Here is a 19,369-nt window from a genome sequence, read left to right as displayed (position 1 = left end):
GTTTCTTGGTTTCTTGCTCAAGATTACTTGAGCTTTAGCTCCATTTCCAGCTTTTTCTGTATTTGCTTTTTTTTTTTTGGTCATTCATGGAACTTGAACTCAGGGCCTGTGCACTGCCTTTGAGCTTTTTTGCTCAAGGCTAGCACTCCACTGGTTTGATCCACAGCTCCACTTCTGATTTTTGGGTGGTTAATTGGAGTCAAGAGTCTCAATAGACTTTTCTGCCTGGCTGGCTGTGGACTGGGATCGATCCTCAGATCTTAGCTCCCTGAGTAGCTAAGATAACAGGTGTGAGCCACTAGTGCCTGGCTTACTTCCAGCTTTTTGATGGTTAGTTGGAGGTAAGGATTTCACGAACCTTCCTACTGGGGCTGGTTTTGAAACATGATCCTCAGATCTCAGCCTCACAAGTTGCTAGGATTATAGGCGGGAGCGACCTATGGCTAGCTGTATTTTTTTTAACAGCAAGTTATTTTATTAGTTGCCTTCACTTTAGGGGTAATGATACATAACTCAGGCTAAATGGCATTGAATACTTGAGCAACTGGAAGTTAGCTCTATTGCTGGAGTAGAGGACTAGGTTCTACAGAGTACAAAAGATTAATGAGATTAAATATGGAATATTAGAATTTTCCCACTCCAGTATTATACTTTGATCAGAACCTTAAAACTCAGGAAAATTGAGGAGAAGAGTAGAGTTGAAAGAGCTAGGGAAGAATTATGAAAAGGGTGACATTAATCAAGATGAAATGTACTCATAAACTGACATGTTGAAATGAAACCTCTCTGTACAACTACTTAAAAGACAACAAAAGAATCCAACTTTAAGTGCATGCGTGTGTGTGCGCTCGCACCCACACCCACACCCACACCCTTTACAACTTACCCCTTTTCCGAGTTTTGAACCGCTGGCCTGTTAGCACTGGCTTCTGATGCTTATTCATAAAATTTCTGAAAAACAAAAGTATACATTTAGAGAATTTGAGGTCAGTACCGGGCAAACTTAGGGAGACCCTAACTCAAAACCAAAACATAAGCAACGAGGCTGGTAGCTCAAGTGCTTGAGCACTTGCCTAGCATGTGCAATGGCCTGGGTTCGATTCCCATCCAAAAGAATACACAAATAGCATTCTACCAAATCTTAGCCTTCTGAGTAGCTAGGATTACAAGTGTGAGCCACCAGTGCACAGCTAAACTAACTTTTAAAATACTGAGCTAGCAGCATTGAAAATGACAGAGAAAATAATCTCAGACATCAACTTTGATAGAGGTTAGATTTGAGGAGCCTATTGCTAGTGTCTTTAAAAAAAAATACTCAAGTGCACTGGGCTAAGTAAGTTGTAATACAACCTTACAAAAGAATTAATTTAACTGCACTGCATTTCTGGTCCTAGATTCTACCTCTGATTAGGTGTCTATTATATCCAGATCTCTCCTCATCATTCACTGAGTTCTAGCTACACTGGTCTTGTTTAAGAGTCCAGGCAAGTTTCAGTTTCTGAGGTTCTGTATCTCTCTCAGGATGGATTTTTCCCCACCTGTAAACATGACTTACTGTCTGCCTTCAAATGTCTCCATTGCAGAGAGGTCCCCTGACTGTGCCAATAGTACTACCATCTGCCACTCTCTCTGTAGCTATCTTTTCCTTCATAGCCTTTAGCACTGAAGGTCATTTTATTATTATTTTTGCTTGTCTAGTTCTTCTACCAGAGTGTAAACCTTAACGAGGATAAGAACTTTGCAGGTTTTACTCAATTATGTATGTTTAACATCTAAAATCTATGAGAAGTTTAAGCATTTAATGAATGATTAATTCATTAAATATCTAATAATTACACACTGATATATAAGGAGATATAGATAGATAGATAGATGGCACACAGTTAGTAGGACAAAAACAACTTGTATAAAGAGTAGAAACTATAGCTCTGGCAAAGCCTGGGGGTATATATACTATGCTTTACTCTGCAAAGAAATTTCAGAAGAATTAAAAAAATAGATGAAAGATGTACCTTTTGACAATTGAGCTTGTTGGTATAAATATTATAAACTGAAAATATATTTAGATTGCTTAAATTATGAAGACCACACCATCAAGAAAATTTACTGTATTCAAATAAATTATTTCATTGCTTCTCAAAGCTTAGTATTCAGTTTATAAAACCAATCTTATTTTCCAGGACCAGGGACCTTGCTCAATGGTACTGTACTTGCTTAGCCTGTTCACAGCCCTGGACTCTATTCCCCAGACAAAACTATACAATGCTCTATCATTGGAAAATTAACCATTTCTTAAAATGGAAGGCAATTACAAATAGAGTGACAAACATCAAAGTAATTTAACTAGCTGAGTTTACTACAAAGTAAAATAAATTTAATACATCTTGATTTGAGATACTGACGTCAGAATCAACACCCTGAAAACATGTATCAATAAAATCATCACAATTCAAGACCTGAAAAAGTGATGGCTCTATATGTATGCACCACAAATGCAGATATTGCAACACTTATTGAAAATTTTTCCTGTTGCCGTTTTCATCAGTCACATTTAGATCAGTAAACATTTACTTCGTATAAAAGTGAGCCAGGCACCAGGGGCTCATGTATTTAATCCTAGCTACTCAGGAGGCAGAGGGTTTGAAGCCAGCAGGGAAAGGAAAGTCCAATTAACTACCAAGAAACCCAGAAGTGGCTAAAATGGTAGAGTGCTAGCCTTGACCAAAAAAACCTTAGGAACAGTATCCAGGCCCTGAAGTTCAAGCCTCAGGACTAGCACACAAATATACACACCCAAATCCAAAATATGTTTACTTGGTACAAATGTGATGCCTTGTATATGTCCATACCACAAAAAGGTATTCTCGTTTTAGCAAAACAGAGTCCAAACAACCAGGCATGGCTTCTGTGGACAAATGTAGGCAGTTACTGTTTGCAAAAGGTTCCCCCCCTCCCAATTAATTAAAAAGAATTCAATTTACCCACTGTAATCACTTTCACAATAAAAATTTTAAAAAAATCCATGGAATTCAAATATGAGATCTCTTTAAAACTTTTGCTTTTGATCTAGAATACTAACTCAGATTTTCCTGATTAACTCTACCTGTCTGCCTTGTTTTTTCTCCATCTCTCTTTTTAAACTTAATGCAGAAATGTCACCACATTATGGGAGAGAACCTTTAGTTTTTATACTTCCTCAGATGGAAAAGCAAAAGTTTTTTTTCATAGCTCAATTACAGGGGCTTACTTTTCATATTCTCATATACTCTATGTGAAGAATAGTATAATAACATATAAATATAAATGCAAAGATTTAACACAAACAAAATTTGAAGCAAAAACAAAAAAACTCATCATGTAAAGACTAAATGAAGACCATCTATTCACCAACAGTACCTAAGGTTTAGCTGTTACTATTTGGGGCAGAGGCACAGCTTCCCTCTAAATTTAGCTCTCCACACTACATAGTAATCTGTTCCAGCAAGGGTCAGCCTTTATAAGGTCCTTACTGAGCCATTATAAAAGCCTGGGCCTCAGAGAAGCCAGGACAATCTGAATAATAATAATAATAGAAACAGGGCTAGATAAAGCCTTGAAAAATAACAAAGAAAAACACTAATCAAGACAATTTTATTAGGCCACTGTCAAGAACTTGTATTTATTCCATTGCACTAAAATTTAAAATAAACTAAGTAAAGACTCATATGTTATATATCCGCGTTTAATCAAATCCTTAAAGATAAATTCTTCTGGAGTATAAACTATCATGTTTTGGCACCTATTTTTTTTAAGTAAAAAATGTACTCATTACCTGACTTATGGAATGGTAAACCCATCAACATTCTACTAATAGTGATGAAATATCATTTTAAACAGTAATGCAAAATAAACAAACAAACAAAAAAAAACACCTTGTGCACTAAACACATGGAAACTACATAACCTCCCAATCCACCAAAATGGAACAACTCCATGGGCTACCTAGTGAGACCCTGTCTTAAAAGTAAGTAGGTGGGCACTGGTTGCTTACACCTATAAATCCTAGCTACTCAGCAGGCTGAGATCTGAGGATCATGGTTGGAAAATAGCCCAGGCAGGAAAGTCCATGAGGCTCTTATCTCCAAATAATTACCAAAATGCTGGAAGTTGAGCTGTGGTTTTAGAGCCTGAATTAAAGTCCCAGGACCAGCAGAAACAAACAAGCAGGCAAATAATCAACAGTGCTAGGGTTTGTTCTTAGGACCTAGTACAAACAAACAAACCCCTTCCCCTCGGTTTAAGCACTTCATATGTCATCTAGGAGACGATCCTCTAGCTACCAGTTTCCTCTGCCCTATCTACTTGGGGTTCCCTTTCCTGTTTATAATTGACCCATTCAATTACCTTGTACATAGAGAGAAAAACATTCATGCTTTCCCTCCCTTCTTTCTTAGAAAGGGCCATAAATCAAGGAAAGTGTACAGATGGATCTGAAAAGCATCAAAGCCCTTCGTATAATGATACAAATAGGAAAGGATGACTATAGAATAGCATGTCATAAAACTAGACACTCCAGTGGCTTACTGTTAAGTGTTTCTGTAGCCCTTACTACAGGGCTTTGCTTAAAAATAACAGTATATCTAATAATGTTTTAAAGTAGTAATCCTGGCCAGGCACTGGTGGCTCACACCTGTAATCCTAGCTACTCATGAGGCAGTGATCTGTGGACTGTGGTTCAAAGCCATCCCAGGCAGAAAAGTCCATGAGACTCTTATCTCCAATTAACCACCAAAAAGCCAGAAGTGGAGCTGTCTTAAGTGGTAGAGCAGTAGCATTGAGCAAAAAAGCTCATGGACACGACTCAAGCCCCCATGGTAAAGCCCCAGGATCAGTTAATAGGAATTTTTTCATTACGGCCAAGGTAGAACATGTTTCACCAACACAGATGCTCAACAAATAATGAGCCATTCCCTGAAGAAATACTTTGTGTTCAGCAGCAAGTTTCAAGAACTCTTTATTCCATACTCTAAATGAGTGAATCAACTTACCACACAAAGAACTTAAAATTACTCATAATTATAAGCAATTCTCCTTTCTATTAAGGCTAAAACTGCCAGAATAAGCATCAAGAAATCCTTTACAGAACATGTCAGATCCAGGATACCTCTGGGAGCCAAGTTCTCTCAAATGAAATAAAAACAATGATATTGGCACTAAAGGTTTAAATTATTAACACTCTAGACCAATCAATTAAATATCTGCCTATAATACCACAGCACAAGGTGTTGCCCATATTAATACAGTGTATTAACTTGCTTAAAGTCTTTATCATGATTTTGTAAATGATAGCATATTCATAATCAAAATCATCTAGCCTCTGCAAAAAGCTTCATCAAATATCCTAACAAGTTCTATTCAAGTTATAGTATTGGAAAAAATTCAGACTTAAAATAGCAGATAGTCTAGGTTTAAAAGAAAAAGCAGGGCTGGGGATATGGCCTAGTGGCAAGAGTGCTTGCCTCTAATACATGAAACCCTGTGTTCGATTCCCCAGCACCACATATACAGAAAACGGCCAGAAGTGGCGCTGTGGCTCAAGTGGCAGAGTGCTAGCCTTGAGCAAGAAGAAGCCAGGGACAGTGCTCAGGCCCTGAGTCCAAGGCCCAGAACTGGCCAAAAAAAAAAAAAGAAAAAGCATTTTAAGAAAGACTCTCAATAAGCCTTTAGTACAAAAATATTGCTGCTACATTCACATTTTCATTCTTATCCTTATTAATATAAAATAAAAAATACTTTTGTTAGAAAGTATGAAATTTAATAAATTCTTCTAAAATTCACAAACACATTTTTCAGTGGTGGACTTTTAAATAAATGTGTAAGCACATTACCTTATAAGGGAAAGACTATCTAAACCTAAGCCCAAGGGAACTAGCTATGTTCTACTAAAATTTAAATTAAAAAAAGGAATTCTGATCTGGCTATAAAAACAATATTAAAAAAACACAAAATTACATTACACTAAATCTCTCTTAAGAAAAGATACACATCAAGACAAAGCGTGCATTTTCGTGTTTCCAAACCATTTCCTAATAAACCTACGTTCTGAATGTTTTTTGGGGGGGGAGTTATTTAAAATGATATAATTAACATTTCAACAGTTCCTTAAAGTTTCCATGTGGCTCACCAGTGATCCTAGCTTCGCAGGAAGTGGAGGTCTGAGGATCTCGGTTTGAAGCCAGCCTGAGAAGTAAAGTCTATGAGACTCTTTATCTCCACTGAAGCACACCAAAAATAAAAGCCAGAAATGAAGATGTGGTCCAAGTGGTAGAGAGTTAGTTTTGAGAACAAAAGGTCAGGGGCAGTGCTCAGGCCTGGAGTTCAAGACCCAGGTTTGGCCAAAAAAAAATAATCTGTGTAAAATCTTCAGATACAGAAACAAGGCAATTACACAGTGTCACTTGCTTGCTTCCAATGAAACATTATTCAAAAAAATTGCTTATAACTCAATTCCTAATTTGTACTTTTACTTAACCAATCAACTCCTCATTATCTGTAAGAATACGCTTAGGGTAGGGTGCACACTCTCTCCAGTCTTTACTCTTTCCTTGGATGGAGTCCCTACCAGCAGGACCAAGCCATTCACTCTCCTAGACACCCCTCTTGTTCAAGTCATTCTTCTGTTTCTCAACACTTGTAAACATTGAAACCCACACAACACCCACATCACTGAATCCTTGGTATTTAGACAACCTATTCCTCAAACTAAATGAGTGAATTTTGATGTTAAAAAGCCCTGAAAACCTTGGCCCTAGATAAGACCCTCAGAACCTTTGTCTACCTTGTAACATTGTTATGACTGAAGTAGTAAAGCCTGAAAAATGAGTAAACAATGCCAAGAAACAAGCAATTATTCAATGATTAAATGTCCAGCTGGGGCTTAAATATACTTATTGATGCATATTTTACAGTATTTTTATTGGTCAGGTAAACAGTAGTCTCACCCAAATATAATTGATAATTTCACCCCCAGGGACCATATGGCAATGTCTGCAGGCAGCTTTAGTCATTTCTAGAAAAGAAGGGTAAGTGTAATGGAATCCAGATTTAAAGAAAACAGCTTATCACTACACAAAGAACAGTAAATGAAGAGAAAGGAAAGCCTTTCTTTCAGAAGAAAGCCAACTAATTAACAGAAAGAGGCAATAATGAATTAAAAAACTTGTCATTTTGCAATTATCACACTAAAAAATGATTCATGCAAGCCTTATGCTAAATCTGGAAGAACCAGCACAGGGCACAAGTGCATGTTAACTAAGAGGATATTTATATAGCCTCAAAGTCCCTTCCTACAAGCTAGGAAAGGAAACAACACACATTAGAGAGACAAGATCAGCCCTTACTTAAGAGGCAATGACTTCATATCTTCAGATATCTTCAAAGGATCTGCACTGGGAAGAACATGATATATGATAAAGCACACGGAATAACATGAGACCTGAATCTAATCATGAATGTCTACCTTGGAATATTCTTCCAATCAATATGTCTGTATTCTTCAAAAATGGCAATGGTTGTAAAAAAAACCAAACCAAAACAAACAACACGACTAAATAACTGTTTCAAATTAAAAGATGGCCCCAAAGGACATAATTAATATAACCATGCTGTCTACATATTAAATATATTGATTATTGTTGAATTGTGGTTGTATAAGTACCTTATTCTGAGGAAACACATACTAAAACAGGAGATAAATTATATAAAACCTAATCTCAAATTGCTCAGAAATTAAACATATGTATGTATGTATGTATGTATGTATATAGTCAAGAAGCAAAGGCAAACACAGGAAGCAAGAGACATTTTAGGGAATTAAGTCTAACATGAGGAATGATTTAGGGAACAGGAAAAGCCCAGGAAATAAAACCCCATAACTCTCCAAGCCCCTCAGAACTGGCTTAGCTGTAATGTGAGAAATAACTCAGCTATGTGGCAACATACTCAAGGAAAAAGCAAATTAACTCTATGAACCTGGTTGTAATAAATACTTTGGTTAACATATTTTCTTCTATTTTTCCTTACACAAGGAAAAAAGAATACTTAATGCCTTTGTTGCTATATCAGAAAAGGAGATTCGGGCTGGGAATATGGCCTAGTGGCAAGAGTACTTGCCTCATATACATGAAGCCCTAAATTCAATCCCCCAGCACCACATATATAGAAAACAGCCAGACAGGATATTTTCTCTGTAACACATGAGCAGAATGCAGGAAAAACTGGCCAATGTACCACCAATACAACATCCATTTATTAAAGTGTGTTCATAGCTGTACTTACTCTGAAACAACATTAGGTATAAAAACAATTAGATTTCTTGTTTTATTTAAAAAAAAAAAAGAAAGAAAACAGCCAGAAGTGGCACTGTGGCTCAAGTGGCAGAGTGCTAGCCTTGAGCAAAATGAAGCCAGGGATAGTGCTCAGGCCCTGAGTCCAAGCCCCAGGACTGGCAAAAAAAAAAAAAAAGGAGATTCTTTAACCTAATACACACACCCCTAAACTACCTGAATCCTGGTGTTAGCCAACCATGATTGGCTTATCCACACTCTGTACCACCTGTGTTATTCCTGCCATGGAACTATTTCTCCACAGTTCAATGTCCATAGAGAAATGTAAAAATGAAACTTCATGAAAAGAATGAAGTCAAAGTGGGGGAAAAGTATTCGTGTAAAATAAGACATGAGGCTTTTAAAGAAAAAGAATTTTAACTTCTGCTATTTAAGTTAATCACTGTTTGATGGTGATCACAAAAGGAGAATATCAGTGTGTGAGGGTTTAGTCTTAGGAAATTATATTTATGAGTAAAATCTATTAAGAAAAATTATGTACTCATTTTGAGGCTAAGAGGTGTCTCTACTTCTACATTCAATTATATCTTATCTCCAGACACACATTATTGTGTGTGTGTGTGTGTGTGTGTGTGTGTGTGTGTGTGTGTGTGTGTTTATGTATTTGCCAGAGTCTAAATTCAGGGTTTTATGCTTGCTAGGCTGAAGCTCTTTCCCTTCACTTCTAGCCTTGGATTTTTCTGCTAACTGGAGATGGAATCTATTGAACTTTTCTTCCCCTCACTTGGCCTCAATCCAAGGTCTTTCAGATCTCAGCCTCCTGAGTATCCTAGGATCATATGCATGAGCCACCAGTGCCTGGCTCTGTTATGTATTTATTTAAAAATATAGACAAGAAGCAAGAGTAAGTAATCGAGCAGAGTTAAGTACTTTTAATAAAAAATGATGGATGACTGTAAACCAAGAAGACTGTCTTCCATATATGACATTGAAAGGTAATAAACACTTTTCAAAAACAATTTCAAGTATGTGTATTGTTAAAGTTTCAATAGAGTAAACACATATTTTACAAAGTGCTGACTTGAGGGCTCATATCTTCCAAGAACCTGGGTATACTGCATTTATTGTGTGGGTTTATTTCATTAAATAAGTTATATAATTCATTAATTATAATGCTTAACAATTATTTATTTTTTATTTTTATTTTTTGGCCAGTCCTGGGCTTTGGACTCAGGGCCTGAGCACCATCCCTGGCTTCTTCCCGCTCAAGGCTAGCACTCTGCCACCTGAGCCACAGCGCCCCTTCTGGCCGTTTTCCATATGTGTGGTACTGGGGAATCCAACCGAGAGCTTCATGTGTAGGAGGCAAGCACTCTTGCCACTAGGCCATATTCCCAGCCCCAACAATTATAACAATGTGAAAGTAAACACTTATAGAGAGAATAGTTGCTTTACAAATGAAAACCCATTCTTTGGGAAATATGTACAAACAGAAAAAAATTACTTAAAAAACCTATCAGTTCTAATATTCCATTAATATGGTATCTTGGTTCAATTGGGAAGTCAGAGGACAAGCTATTAAACTAAGAAGGGTTTTGACTAAAGAGGAGAGGAAAATGGAATCTTCTGAAGAAAAAAAGTCCTACACTCTAACCAATGGAAGAAACAAAATAAAACAAACCCCATGGTAATGGTTGTAGACCATGCCTCTAATCTCAGGTCCTCAAGAGGTGAGGATCAGGGAAAATCCTGGGTTCAAGGCCATCCCTGTGGTCCCAGCACAGGTGGGAGAAAAGTAGTCCAAGGAAAAACCTGAGACCCTATTCGAAAAATAACCCAAAGTAAAAAAGAGATGGAGATATGACTCAAATGGTAAAATACTTTCCTAGCATGCACAAGGTGGAGCTCGGATTTTAGTTATCAGCACCAAAAACAAAACAAAACAAAACAAAAAAAGCCCCAAACAAATAAATAATTTAAAAAACTCACTCAAATCCATAGACCATGATAATAGATTTTCAAAAAGCCCAATAATGGTGGTAGGGGCACGAGTCCAAACATTTACTCACTTATTAGTTCTCTCAACCAATAAAGTTCTGCTCCATCCTCCCTGCTCAAGCCTGTTTAGCAAAGGAAACTGGACTTGAAAAGCTAGACACACACACACACACACACACACACACACACACACACACACACGCCATACATGTTGCACAATAAGAACATGAATTAATACTAAATGGGGTGCACCCACCAATAATAAGAGACTACTTTCTCTGAAACCATTTCATAGGAGTAGATCCTATAAATATTCTACAAATTCAATTTAAAGGTGTGTGGTGGTGATGAGACTAGTGCAGTACTAAAACTTGTTCACATTTTTAACACAATTCAAATATACAAGGTATTATTTGTGAAATACATCTGGTTTGGTGCTAGGAACAACAGAAACCAAAACGGGTGAATTTCGTGGTGTTTGCTCTCTGTTTCTTCTCTCTTGCTATTCTACTTGAGTCATAGGTCCACTTATGGCTTTTTTGGTGACTAATTGGTGATAAGATCTTCTTATCTCACAACTTTCTGCCCAGGCTAGCTTCAACCTATGATTCTCAAACCTCGGACTCCTGATTGAGTTAGGATTGCAGTATGAGGCACTGGTGCCCAGTGGCACTTACTTTCTAGAAGGTGAAATTTTGTCCAAAGCAGTAGCAACAACAACAACAAAAATGGCAGCAAGAGGATATAAGCAGAATGATCTCTAATATGTCAGAATATGTCCCATCATACATTGGAGTTGCAGTTGTGTTTATTAATAATGCTTTAATAACCATGTGATTTTATTTTTGTAATTAAAACCAACACCCATAAAGAATGGAGCACTTTGAAACTTTGTCCTGCATTTAGGCTGTCAAATCGACACCTCAGATAAAGACTGGCAAAGTCAAACCATTTGTTTGAGGTGATGCACTTAGTTTTTGAGCTGGTGGAACAGGTGAGATGCAAGCAGAAAGACCCCTGCCCATTAAAATGACATAGATGGGAGAGTGCGGGCCAGAACCTGACGCACTGTCTGGACTCAGCGCTCTTTGAAAGAGCCCAAGTTATTTCACTGTCTTGGAAAGTTATTTATACAATTCCTGAAGGCAGCCTTTTCATTATTTGCTTCACAGATTTTTGTAGTTTGGAATTAGATAGAGTAGAGCATAAATATTAATTCAAGGTCTAGTTCAGCACTTAGATGAATTGAATTAGCATATGCTGCCTCTGAAATACTGATAGCTCTCCATAAAGCGTTATTAAGGAAAGCAGCCACTTAACTTTAGTGAAAGGATTTAATTAAAATACTGTCTCTTAGGGGCATACAAATATTAGGAAATTTATGGCACCATGATTGCTGTAACACTGTCGGATTCCATTTTTATTTAAATTATTTCCTGCATAGGCTCAACATGAACAAAACCACAACCTTCACATTCTCAAACACCAGTGCTACATCCTTTCTTCTCTAGCCAGTAGTTTCCTCTGCCCTATCTACTTGGCGTCCCCTTTCCTGTTTATAATTGACCCATTCAATTACCTTGTACATAGAGAGAAAAACATTCATGCTCCCCCCCCCCTTTCCTAGAAAGGGCCATAAATCAAGGAAAGTGTACAGATGGATCTGAAAAGCATCAAAGCCCTTCATATAATGATACAAATAGGAAAGGATGACTATAGAATAGCATATCATAAAACTGGACACTCTATAGTGACTTACTGTTAAGTGTTTCTGTAGCCCAGGGCTTTGCTTAAAAATAACAGTATATCTAATAATGTTTTAAAGTAGTAATCCTGGCCAGGCACTGGCGGCTCACACCCGTAATCCTAGCTACTCAGAAGGCTGATATCGGAGGAGTACAGTTCAAAGCCAGCCTGGGCAGGAAAGTCTCCATGAGATTCTCTCATCTCGAATTATCCACCAGAAAACTGGAAGTGACACTGTGGTTCAAAGTGGTAAAATGCTAGCCTTGAACAAAAGAGCTGAGGGATAGAGCCCAGGCCCTGAATTCAAGCTCCATGATCAGCCAAAACAAACAAACAAGGGACATGATACGTCCTTATTTATAACATCATTATCTTTTTCCTTGTTTTTGATATAAACAGAAAAATCTCAAGGAACACCTAATATTAAATAAAAATCAAGAAGGAACATGAGAACTTTGTCTCTCGTATTGGAAAAAGGAATGGTGCAGTGAGCTATCTTAATCTATTTTTCTTTCAAAGCAGATAGCTTACAAATATGACTATCTGAGCATTCCTGGCACTCTTCACTCAACACATGCCAAATTTAGAACAAGCCAAATCATTCCATGTGGCACCTAACTAACTGCCCACAAGATCTTGCTGACGATGTCTATGGCCTCAATGTGGGGACAGCAGGGACGGCTGACAATGGGAGTATTCTTGAGAATGCCCTGCTTACATAGGTAGATTTTTGTATTAAATAATGTCCTCTGAGAACTCTTTACACAAAGACATGTGAAAAATAATGCTGAAACTATCTAAAACATGAAATAATTGCTTGAGGTAGTGCTAGGGATCCAACCCAAGCTACGAGCATGCTGAGCATGCTAGGTAAGCTTTCTACCACTGAGTCACACTTTCATGTTCTTATCCTAACAATGCTGATTTTGCTCACAATAGATCTGTACTCCTCTGAGAATGCCTTCTGAGTTGTTGATTAGACAAAGTGATAGGAAAATCAGTACCAGCACTGTATTCACATCTTGACTGTCTCAGCTAAACCAAGACATGTTGCATATTGTCTTCAGACTTATCTACAAATTACTTTGTCAATTTCCCAAAAAGTTGGAGAAGCAATTGCTAGGTTGATAGTCAAACCTATGAAACAGGCACTAGGTAAGGCCACCTAGCTTTTAGTTGTGTTTAGAAATTAACATGTGATGTGATGTCTTTATGGGAATTCACTGTTCATAAGATAATCCTTTGTAGATTTATGTATCACTATGTTACTGCTAAAATGAATAATTGTATATTAGAAGCTAAACTCTAAGTGTAAAGAAAGAATATTTGTATTCATGTTTTTGTAGGTTATATAAAACACACAAAACACATTTTAAGGGGCTGTAATACTTCTAAATTTTCATTTTAAAAGCCTATGGAAAAGACCAAACATATGGAAAATTTTGAGCTTATGCCCAAATAGAATAGTATAACGAAGCTATCACACTCACAATATAGTCAACTGTATCTCATTTGTATTCTTACTCGTTTCTGTCCCCTAATGTCACTGAATTATATTACAGTGAATCTCAAATGTCATATTCTGTTCTGAAATAATTCACAACATATCTCTGTTAAAAGACCTTTTGAAGATACAAAAATGTATAAAACTATTTTCAAGATTCTTAACATCACCAAGTTTCCAGTCAGATGTATTAAATGTAAGTCAAAGTCAAATGTCAAGAAAAATAATACCTTAAAAGATATACTCGAGCCTCAAAGATGAACTTTACTTTTATACAACTATGTAATAGTAATAAAATAAAATTTAACTCTAAAATAAAAAGGAACTAGTACTCTCTTAAAGCAGGGAGCTGGAGACCAGGAGCTTCAGTGCAGGAAACTGAGTAATATGCAGATATTCTCACATATGTCATACGATTATTTTTTTTTCTTGCTTGACAGCACTCATTAGAAAAAAAAAATCAAGAAGCTTGAAATTCAAAACATTTCACAACTTTTGCCCTTGGTTATGGCTGAATGTGCTTAGTGCCACATCATCTCACGTTGCCAGGAAGGATTAGTCAAGATGACAAATAAATTCACCTAAAATAACTTAAGAGATCAAATGCTTACAACTCAGCAGGCACTGCCTGATACACTAAATTCACCAAACGGCTGTATTGTGAGAAGAAATAAATTCAACCCAGTTATTTGTAAGTCTCCAATGAGAAGGACCCCCCAAAATAAGCAAAAAACCCCAATGGAATATGATGTGAAAGGTACCTTTGTTATATTAGGAATTCAGAAGCAATGATGTTAATTGGAGTGTAAGGGGGTGTGTGTGGCCAGGGTCCACAAGAAAGCAGGATGTATGTCAATACTGTTAATATCATTTCCTGTGCAGATTGTCCTTGTTGAGAACCACAAATAAATGTGTTTTCTAGCGTATCTCCCCTACCCTCTTCACTGGACAGGGTGGGAAAAGTGAGCATGAAATCTGAATGAGTCCCCAACACTTAAATAGAATGTTGCAAGATGACTAGTTTATCAGCTGGGAGAAGGAAGAAAAGGGAGGTTTTTCCAGGAAGAGAAATCAGGAACAAAGAGGTGGAAATTACTGGCAGGTTAGGGAAGCAGCGGTGTGGTGACCTTAGGGCACAAAGTGTAGGAGGGGCTGGTTGACTGGAAATGCATGAGGGGACCACAGTTGGAGCCCCTTCCCAGGCCAAGGGGCCAGAGGCCAGGGGAGACTACTCACAGGATGATGGGTGCAGTGTTTACTGAATTCCTTGAACTAGTCCCAATTGGGAGATGTGAGGGAGAAGCCAGGGTACTAAGGAATCTCCCCAACAAAAGGTCAGGGGAAGTTTAGGATGGGGTTGGTAGAAAAAGAGGTGACAAGACACATGTAAGAATATTCCAGACATTCCAAAAACAATTATTTTTTGAAAGATAAAGACTCAGAAGAGTGTATAATTCAATTTCTATTATGCATATGTTAATATGTCCATCCTCATTTCTGTTAAAAATACTCAGAAGTATTACATATATGCTACAAAGACATTTGCCAGTCAGAAGAATGTATGATCTCCCCTTACTGTCAGAACAGTGGAAGACAAAAGGTTTTAAATACAGCCAATCTAGGTTCTAATTTCAGCACCTAACTGTGGGTGGTTGTGAGCAAATTGATTTTTTATTTTTTTCTCTTATTTTCATAAATAGGGATAATGTTGGCTAATTCTTGGGTTATTAAGACAAATGATTAAACTAATTCTACGCAAGGCATCTGGTAGAGTATCTGTAACAGACTAAATACCCAATATGATGAGCTGTTTTATTACCAATAAAACTTCTTTGCTGTGAATACATTTTAATAAGCTCATTAGCTAATCTGATTCCTACATTAAATATTTACGGTGTACAAGTTCATGTAATTCCTTTGATGAACACTACTATCCTTTAAGAATTTGCTTCTAGAAATCCAAAAACAACACATGGATTTATCTGCATCTCTAGGCAAAAGATTTCCTTTGTCCTTAAATGTCATTGACGCAAACTTGACTGAAGTCACTGTATGCATAGAAGACTGAATACCAACCAGGTGTGAAGAAAGCACCAAGGGAATAGATAATAAGTTGTTATCCTCTAGGAACTGATAACCCCAGTGAGACAAACAGGTGTGACCTTCAAATAACCATGGCCCAGATTTGGCATTAGAGATGGAAATACTGGCAGTAAAGTTCTCAATGCTGCCCATGCCTCAGCTGGTTAGATGTTATTAAATCACATGCTGAGGTTACTCCTCTAGCCTTTTCTTAGGTTTGTGGGTTCCTTTAGCATGATACATTATATATCAATTGTAATCCTGGTAGTATAAGCAGTCTTAAGTGTTAACAAAATACTGGTCACTCTCTAAAGCCCCATTACTGATTTGAACAGCCTCTTCATTATTAAAGCATCATCAAACAAAAGTTGCTTTGTTATACATTGAGATGAATAATTTCAATCCATTTTCATGTGAAATGTTCTGGCAAAGATCTGCTCTTCCCTTCCCTTTCCCAAAGCTGAAGCTGGGGTTGGGGGCAGGGAGGGAGATGGGAAGCTGATGGGAAGATTTAAAAAAAGAAAATTAAAACCAAGAGATAATAAAGAACACCTTCCCTGTGTTTTTCAGAATGGCCAGTAAAGGCTTTGAGTAAAATGAAGGAGGAAGGCTGGAGGCAAAAGGAAAAATACATTTCACTTTATATATGGTATTGTGAAAGAGAGGCCCAGGAAATGTTTAACAAAAACCATCTACCTAATTATTCAAATATTTCTCTGACACAGATGGGTCTCCAGAGAAACATCAATACTAGCCTGTAGAGAAACAACAATGCAACTGTAAATAATAGTTTCTAAAAAAGCTTTCAAGGCGGATGCAAATATGTGGTGGAAGTGCTTCTATGAAGGGCAGACCTACACATTTTAACAAGCACGCCTGAATCACAGGAGGGGACACTGATATTTATCCCTCATCTACCTGTGGTGGAACCCTGAAGCCGCACAGCTGAATGAAGGTTGGATTAAGAGGCTAATCTAAGACTATATATAGACAGCAACACCAATTTAATCTCCGCCCTCTCCACACTCCCCCTCCCGATTTCCATAAATCTCAAGATCTGAGTTACAAAGAGGCTGGGAACTCTCGCGGAGCGAAGAGGCCCTACCTCCCCACCCCCTCTCCAGGCTGTCTCTCCTAAACGAAGTATGAGAGCAAGTGTAATTTGCTTCCCAAACATCCCTAACAGGAACCACTGGGCAATCCGGTCCGGTTTTCGTCTATAGCTACCAGAGGCCAAGAGGAGATGACAAGTAGTTGGGGGGGAGGGGGCGGTTTTCAGTGGGTGAGGTGGGGGAAGGAGAGGGCTTGCCCAAAGAAAACTAGCTTCTCAGAGCCTCCCCTCGTGCGTTCCCCTGGCGCGCAAGGGGGTGCTTTTCCCCTTCACCTCTACCCCAGAGCCCCAGCACCGGCCTCCAAGAGGCGGCCTCCGGCACTGCCACGCACGAGACCATGTGCCGCTTCCCCACCGCGTGGCCATCCCCTCACCCTCCTCGCGCGCGCGGTCCCAGGGTCTCCGCGGGCGGCCAAACGTGGTGAGTCGGGGAGGAGTGGGGGGTCTTCATTGTGGGAGCACATGGAGATCGTGTCTATGGTAGTGTTGGGGTGGAGCGGGCACTTCCACACCGAGAGGCAGGCAGCCGCCCAGGGAGGCACATGCTTCCTCCCCGCCACGTCTGGCTCTGTGTGAAAGACCCCGAGAGGCTGCGGTCCCGGTGCCCTTTCGAGTTGTCTCGGCCTCACCTGGGCCGACGTCTTACCTGTCCGAGGAGGTAGCGACGACGCGCGGGGCTGGGGGCTGCGGCGGTCCCTACAGCGGCAGTGGAGGCGGCGGCAGTGGCGGCGGCAGACAATGGAGGAGTGAAGGACAGACACATTGACATAGACACACGGAACCCGGCTCCGCCCCGCCCCCTGCGCCGCCCCATCCACCCGCCCTTCCCGCCTCCCGGAATGCGCCCTGCTTGGGGGTTGTCCTCGAAGAAACGGCGACATCCGAGGACCTCTGCGCGCCACCCAGAAGCTAAACCCGGGCAACAAAGTTACAGATTTGAAAGAAAGAATATTATGTGTACGAAAATATCCTAACAGGATAGAATCGAGAGGGCAGCACATATAAGAATAAATTAATTCCCCCCTCCACTTTTCTCCATTTGGTTATGTCCTCCTAGGATACTCCAATTGGAGTCTCTTGCTGACTCTTCTTGCAACTCCGCCTCCGAGCCCGACCAATGGCATGTGGGGGGCGGTGTCTCGCAGCTGGGCCTGCAGGGACCGCCCGCCCGGCTCGCTCGAGCTCGCCTGGAGCCCGCCGGCTTGCGGGAGCTAGGGGAAAAGTCTAGTGCTTCCGTAGTTGGCTACTCTGTGTCCCGTTCTCAAGTTGCCACATTGCAGCTGACTTTCTAACGCAGACACACCTTTTCTTTTTCTCTCTCTCCCACTCTCTTTTAACACTTCCAAAGAAACAAAATAACCTTCAAGCTGGCGGGAGCAATGGTTCACATAAAGAAAGGCGAGCTGACGGAGGAAGAAAAGGAGCTACTGGAAGTGATCGGGAAAGGTAGGGCTTACTGGGTTAGCCACCAGGACCTGGCCGACCTGGCTAGGGGGCGTGGCGAATATTGGGGTGGGGGAAGCCTCAGGCCCTGGTGACCCTAGAATGAGCTTCAGACCTGGAAATACGTTTTCCCTTTGGTCCAGGGCCTAGTTTTGCAGGGCGGGAGAGATAGAAGACACATTGCTGGGATTGGAACCGAGGTGTCTGAGGCCTGTCCTCTAAATTAGCTGTTTTGAAATGTAGATTTCTACTCCTCCTCTCCGGTTATGATGAAAGTCTCCAGGTTGTGGGTCTCTGTAAAGTGCATGCTCTAAAACTCCTCCAATGTAGGGTGGGTCTTGGAGACCCACTTTGGAGGCCTGGCTGTTTCGGGTTCTTAGGCTGGGGTCCACCGGGCTTTTCGACTACCGGAGGCCGCAAGATCTGGAGTTCTCGCGGCTCCCTGCCCCCACTTGGGGTGGCGGGAGCGCTTGGCTAGATGTGTTCTTTATAAGGGCACAGAACTAGGTCTGTAATCTGCCGCCTGGAGGTTTTTACATCCAGGGCCTCCGGGAGTGGGGGAGGAGGGGGACGGAGCTAGGAACCTGCGGAGAGGCTAGGGAATTGCCCACACCTCCACATCCACCCTTCGGCTCTGGCTACACCGCCTCTCTAGTAATCTGCTCCTTGGTGCTTTCCTTTCCTCGGTGCAACGCCTGCCCCACTTCCGCCGCGCCGGTTGGTAGGAAAGGAACCGCCCGAAGGAGCCAGGAGCCATGTTTTCCTTTCAGCCCCGGAGTGGACTTCCCCATGGAGTTGCCCGCAGAATCCCATTACCTGTTACCTGGCACAGGTGTCATCAGCGTGACCTCAAGCCTCTGCGCTGTCCTGCCCTGGGATGAGAATGCTGAGGCCTGCAGGCATGATTAAGCAGATTGTGTGAGGGTGTATGCGTGTGTGCTGGGCTTTAGGCTTGAACCAGGGTACTCTCCCTGAGCTCTTTTGCTCAAGGCTAGCCCAGTGCCACCTGAGCCACACCTCCACTTCTGGCTGTTTGGTGGCTGGTTGGAGAGATGCGTCTCACAGGCGTCTGGGCTGGCTTCCAACCGGGATCCTCAGCCCTCAGCCTCCTAAGTAGCATAGTCATGAGCCACTGGCATGTGGCAATGAGATTGTTTTAAA

At 40.2% G+C, this 19,369-nt stretch overlaps 2 protein-coding genes across 2 annotated transcripts in view; one reads left to right on the top strand and one right to left on the bottom strand.

The window, feature by feature from the left end:
* Positions 1-17,540, bottom strand: part of LOC125345539 (eIF5-mimic protein 1) — a 56,737-nt gene extending 39,197 nt beyond the window's left edge. The window contains exons 1-2 of the mRNA XM_048337669.1: positions 17,412-17,540; positions 887-951 (exon numbers count right to left, since the gene is read on the bottom strand). Coding sequence (XP_048193626.1) covers positions 887-944 — 58 coding nt within the window. The 5' untranslated portion in view covers positions 945-951; positions 17,412-17,540. The remainder of the gene's footprint in view (positions 1-886; positions 952-17,411) is intronic.
* Positions 17,541-17,927: 387 nt separating this feature from the next.
* The window catches only part of Ankmy2 (ankyrin repeat and MYND domain containing 2), a 32,188-nt gene continuing 30,746 nt past the window's right edge, over positions 17,928-19,369 (top strand). Inside the window, exon 1 of the mRNA XM_048337667.1 lies at positions 17,928-18,211. Coding sequence (XP_048193624.1) covers positions 18,145-18,211 — 67 coding nt within the window. The 5' untranslated portion in view covers positions 17,928-18,144. The remainder of the gene's footprint in view (positions 18,212-19,369) is intronic.

Source organism: Perognathus longimembris, unplaced genomic scaffold, assembly GCF_023159225.1.
Source record: "Perognathus longimembris pacificus isolate PPM17 unplaced genomic scaffold, ASM2315922v1 HiC_scaffold_5901, whole genome shotgun sequence".
In the NCBI taxonomy this organism is placed as follows: domain Eukaryota; kingdom Metazoa; phylum Chordata; class Mammalia; order Rodentia; family Heteromyidae; genus Perognathus; species Perognathus longimembris.
The sequence above is the reverse complement of the archived record's forward strand: the minus strand, read 5'-3'. Positions and strand labels throughout refer to the sequence as shown.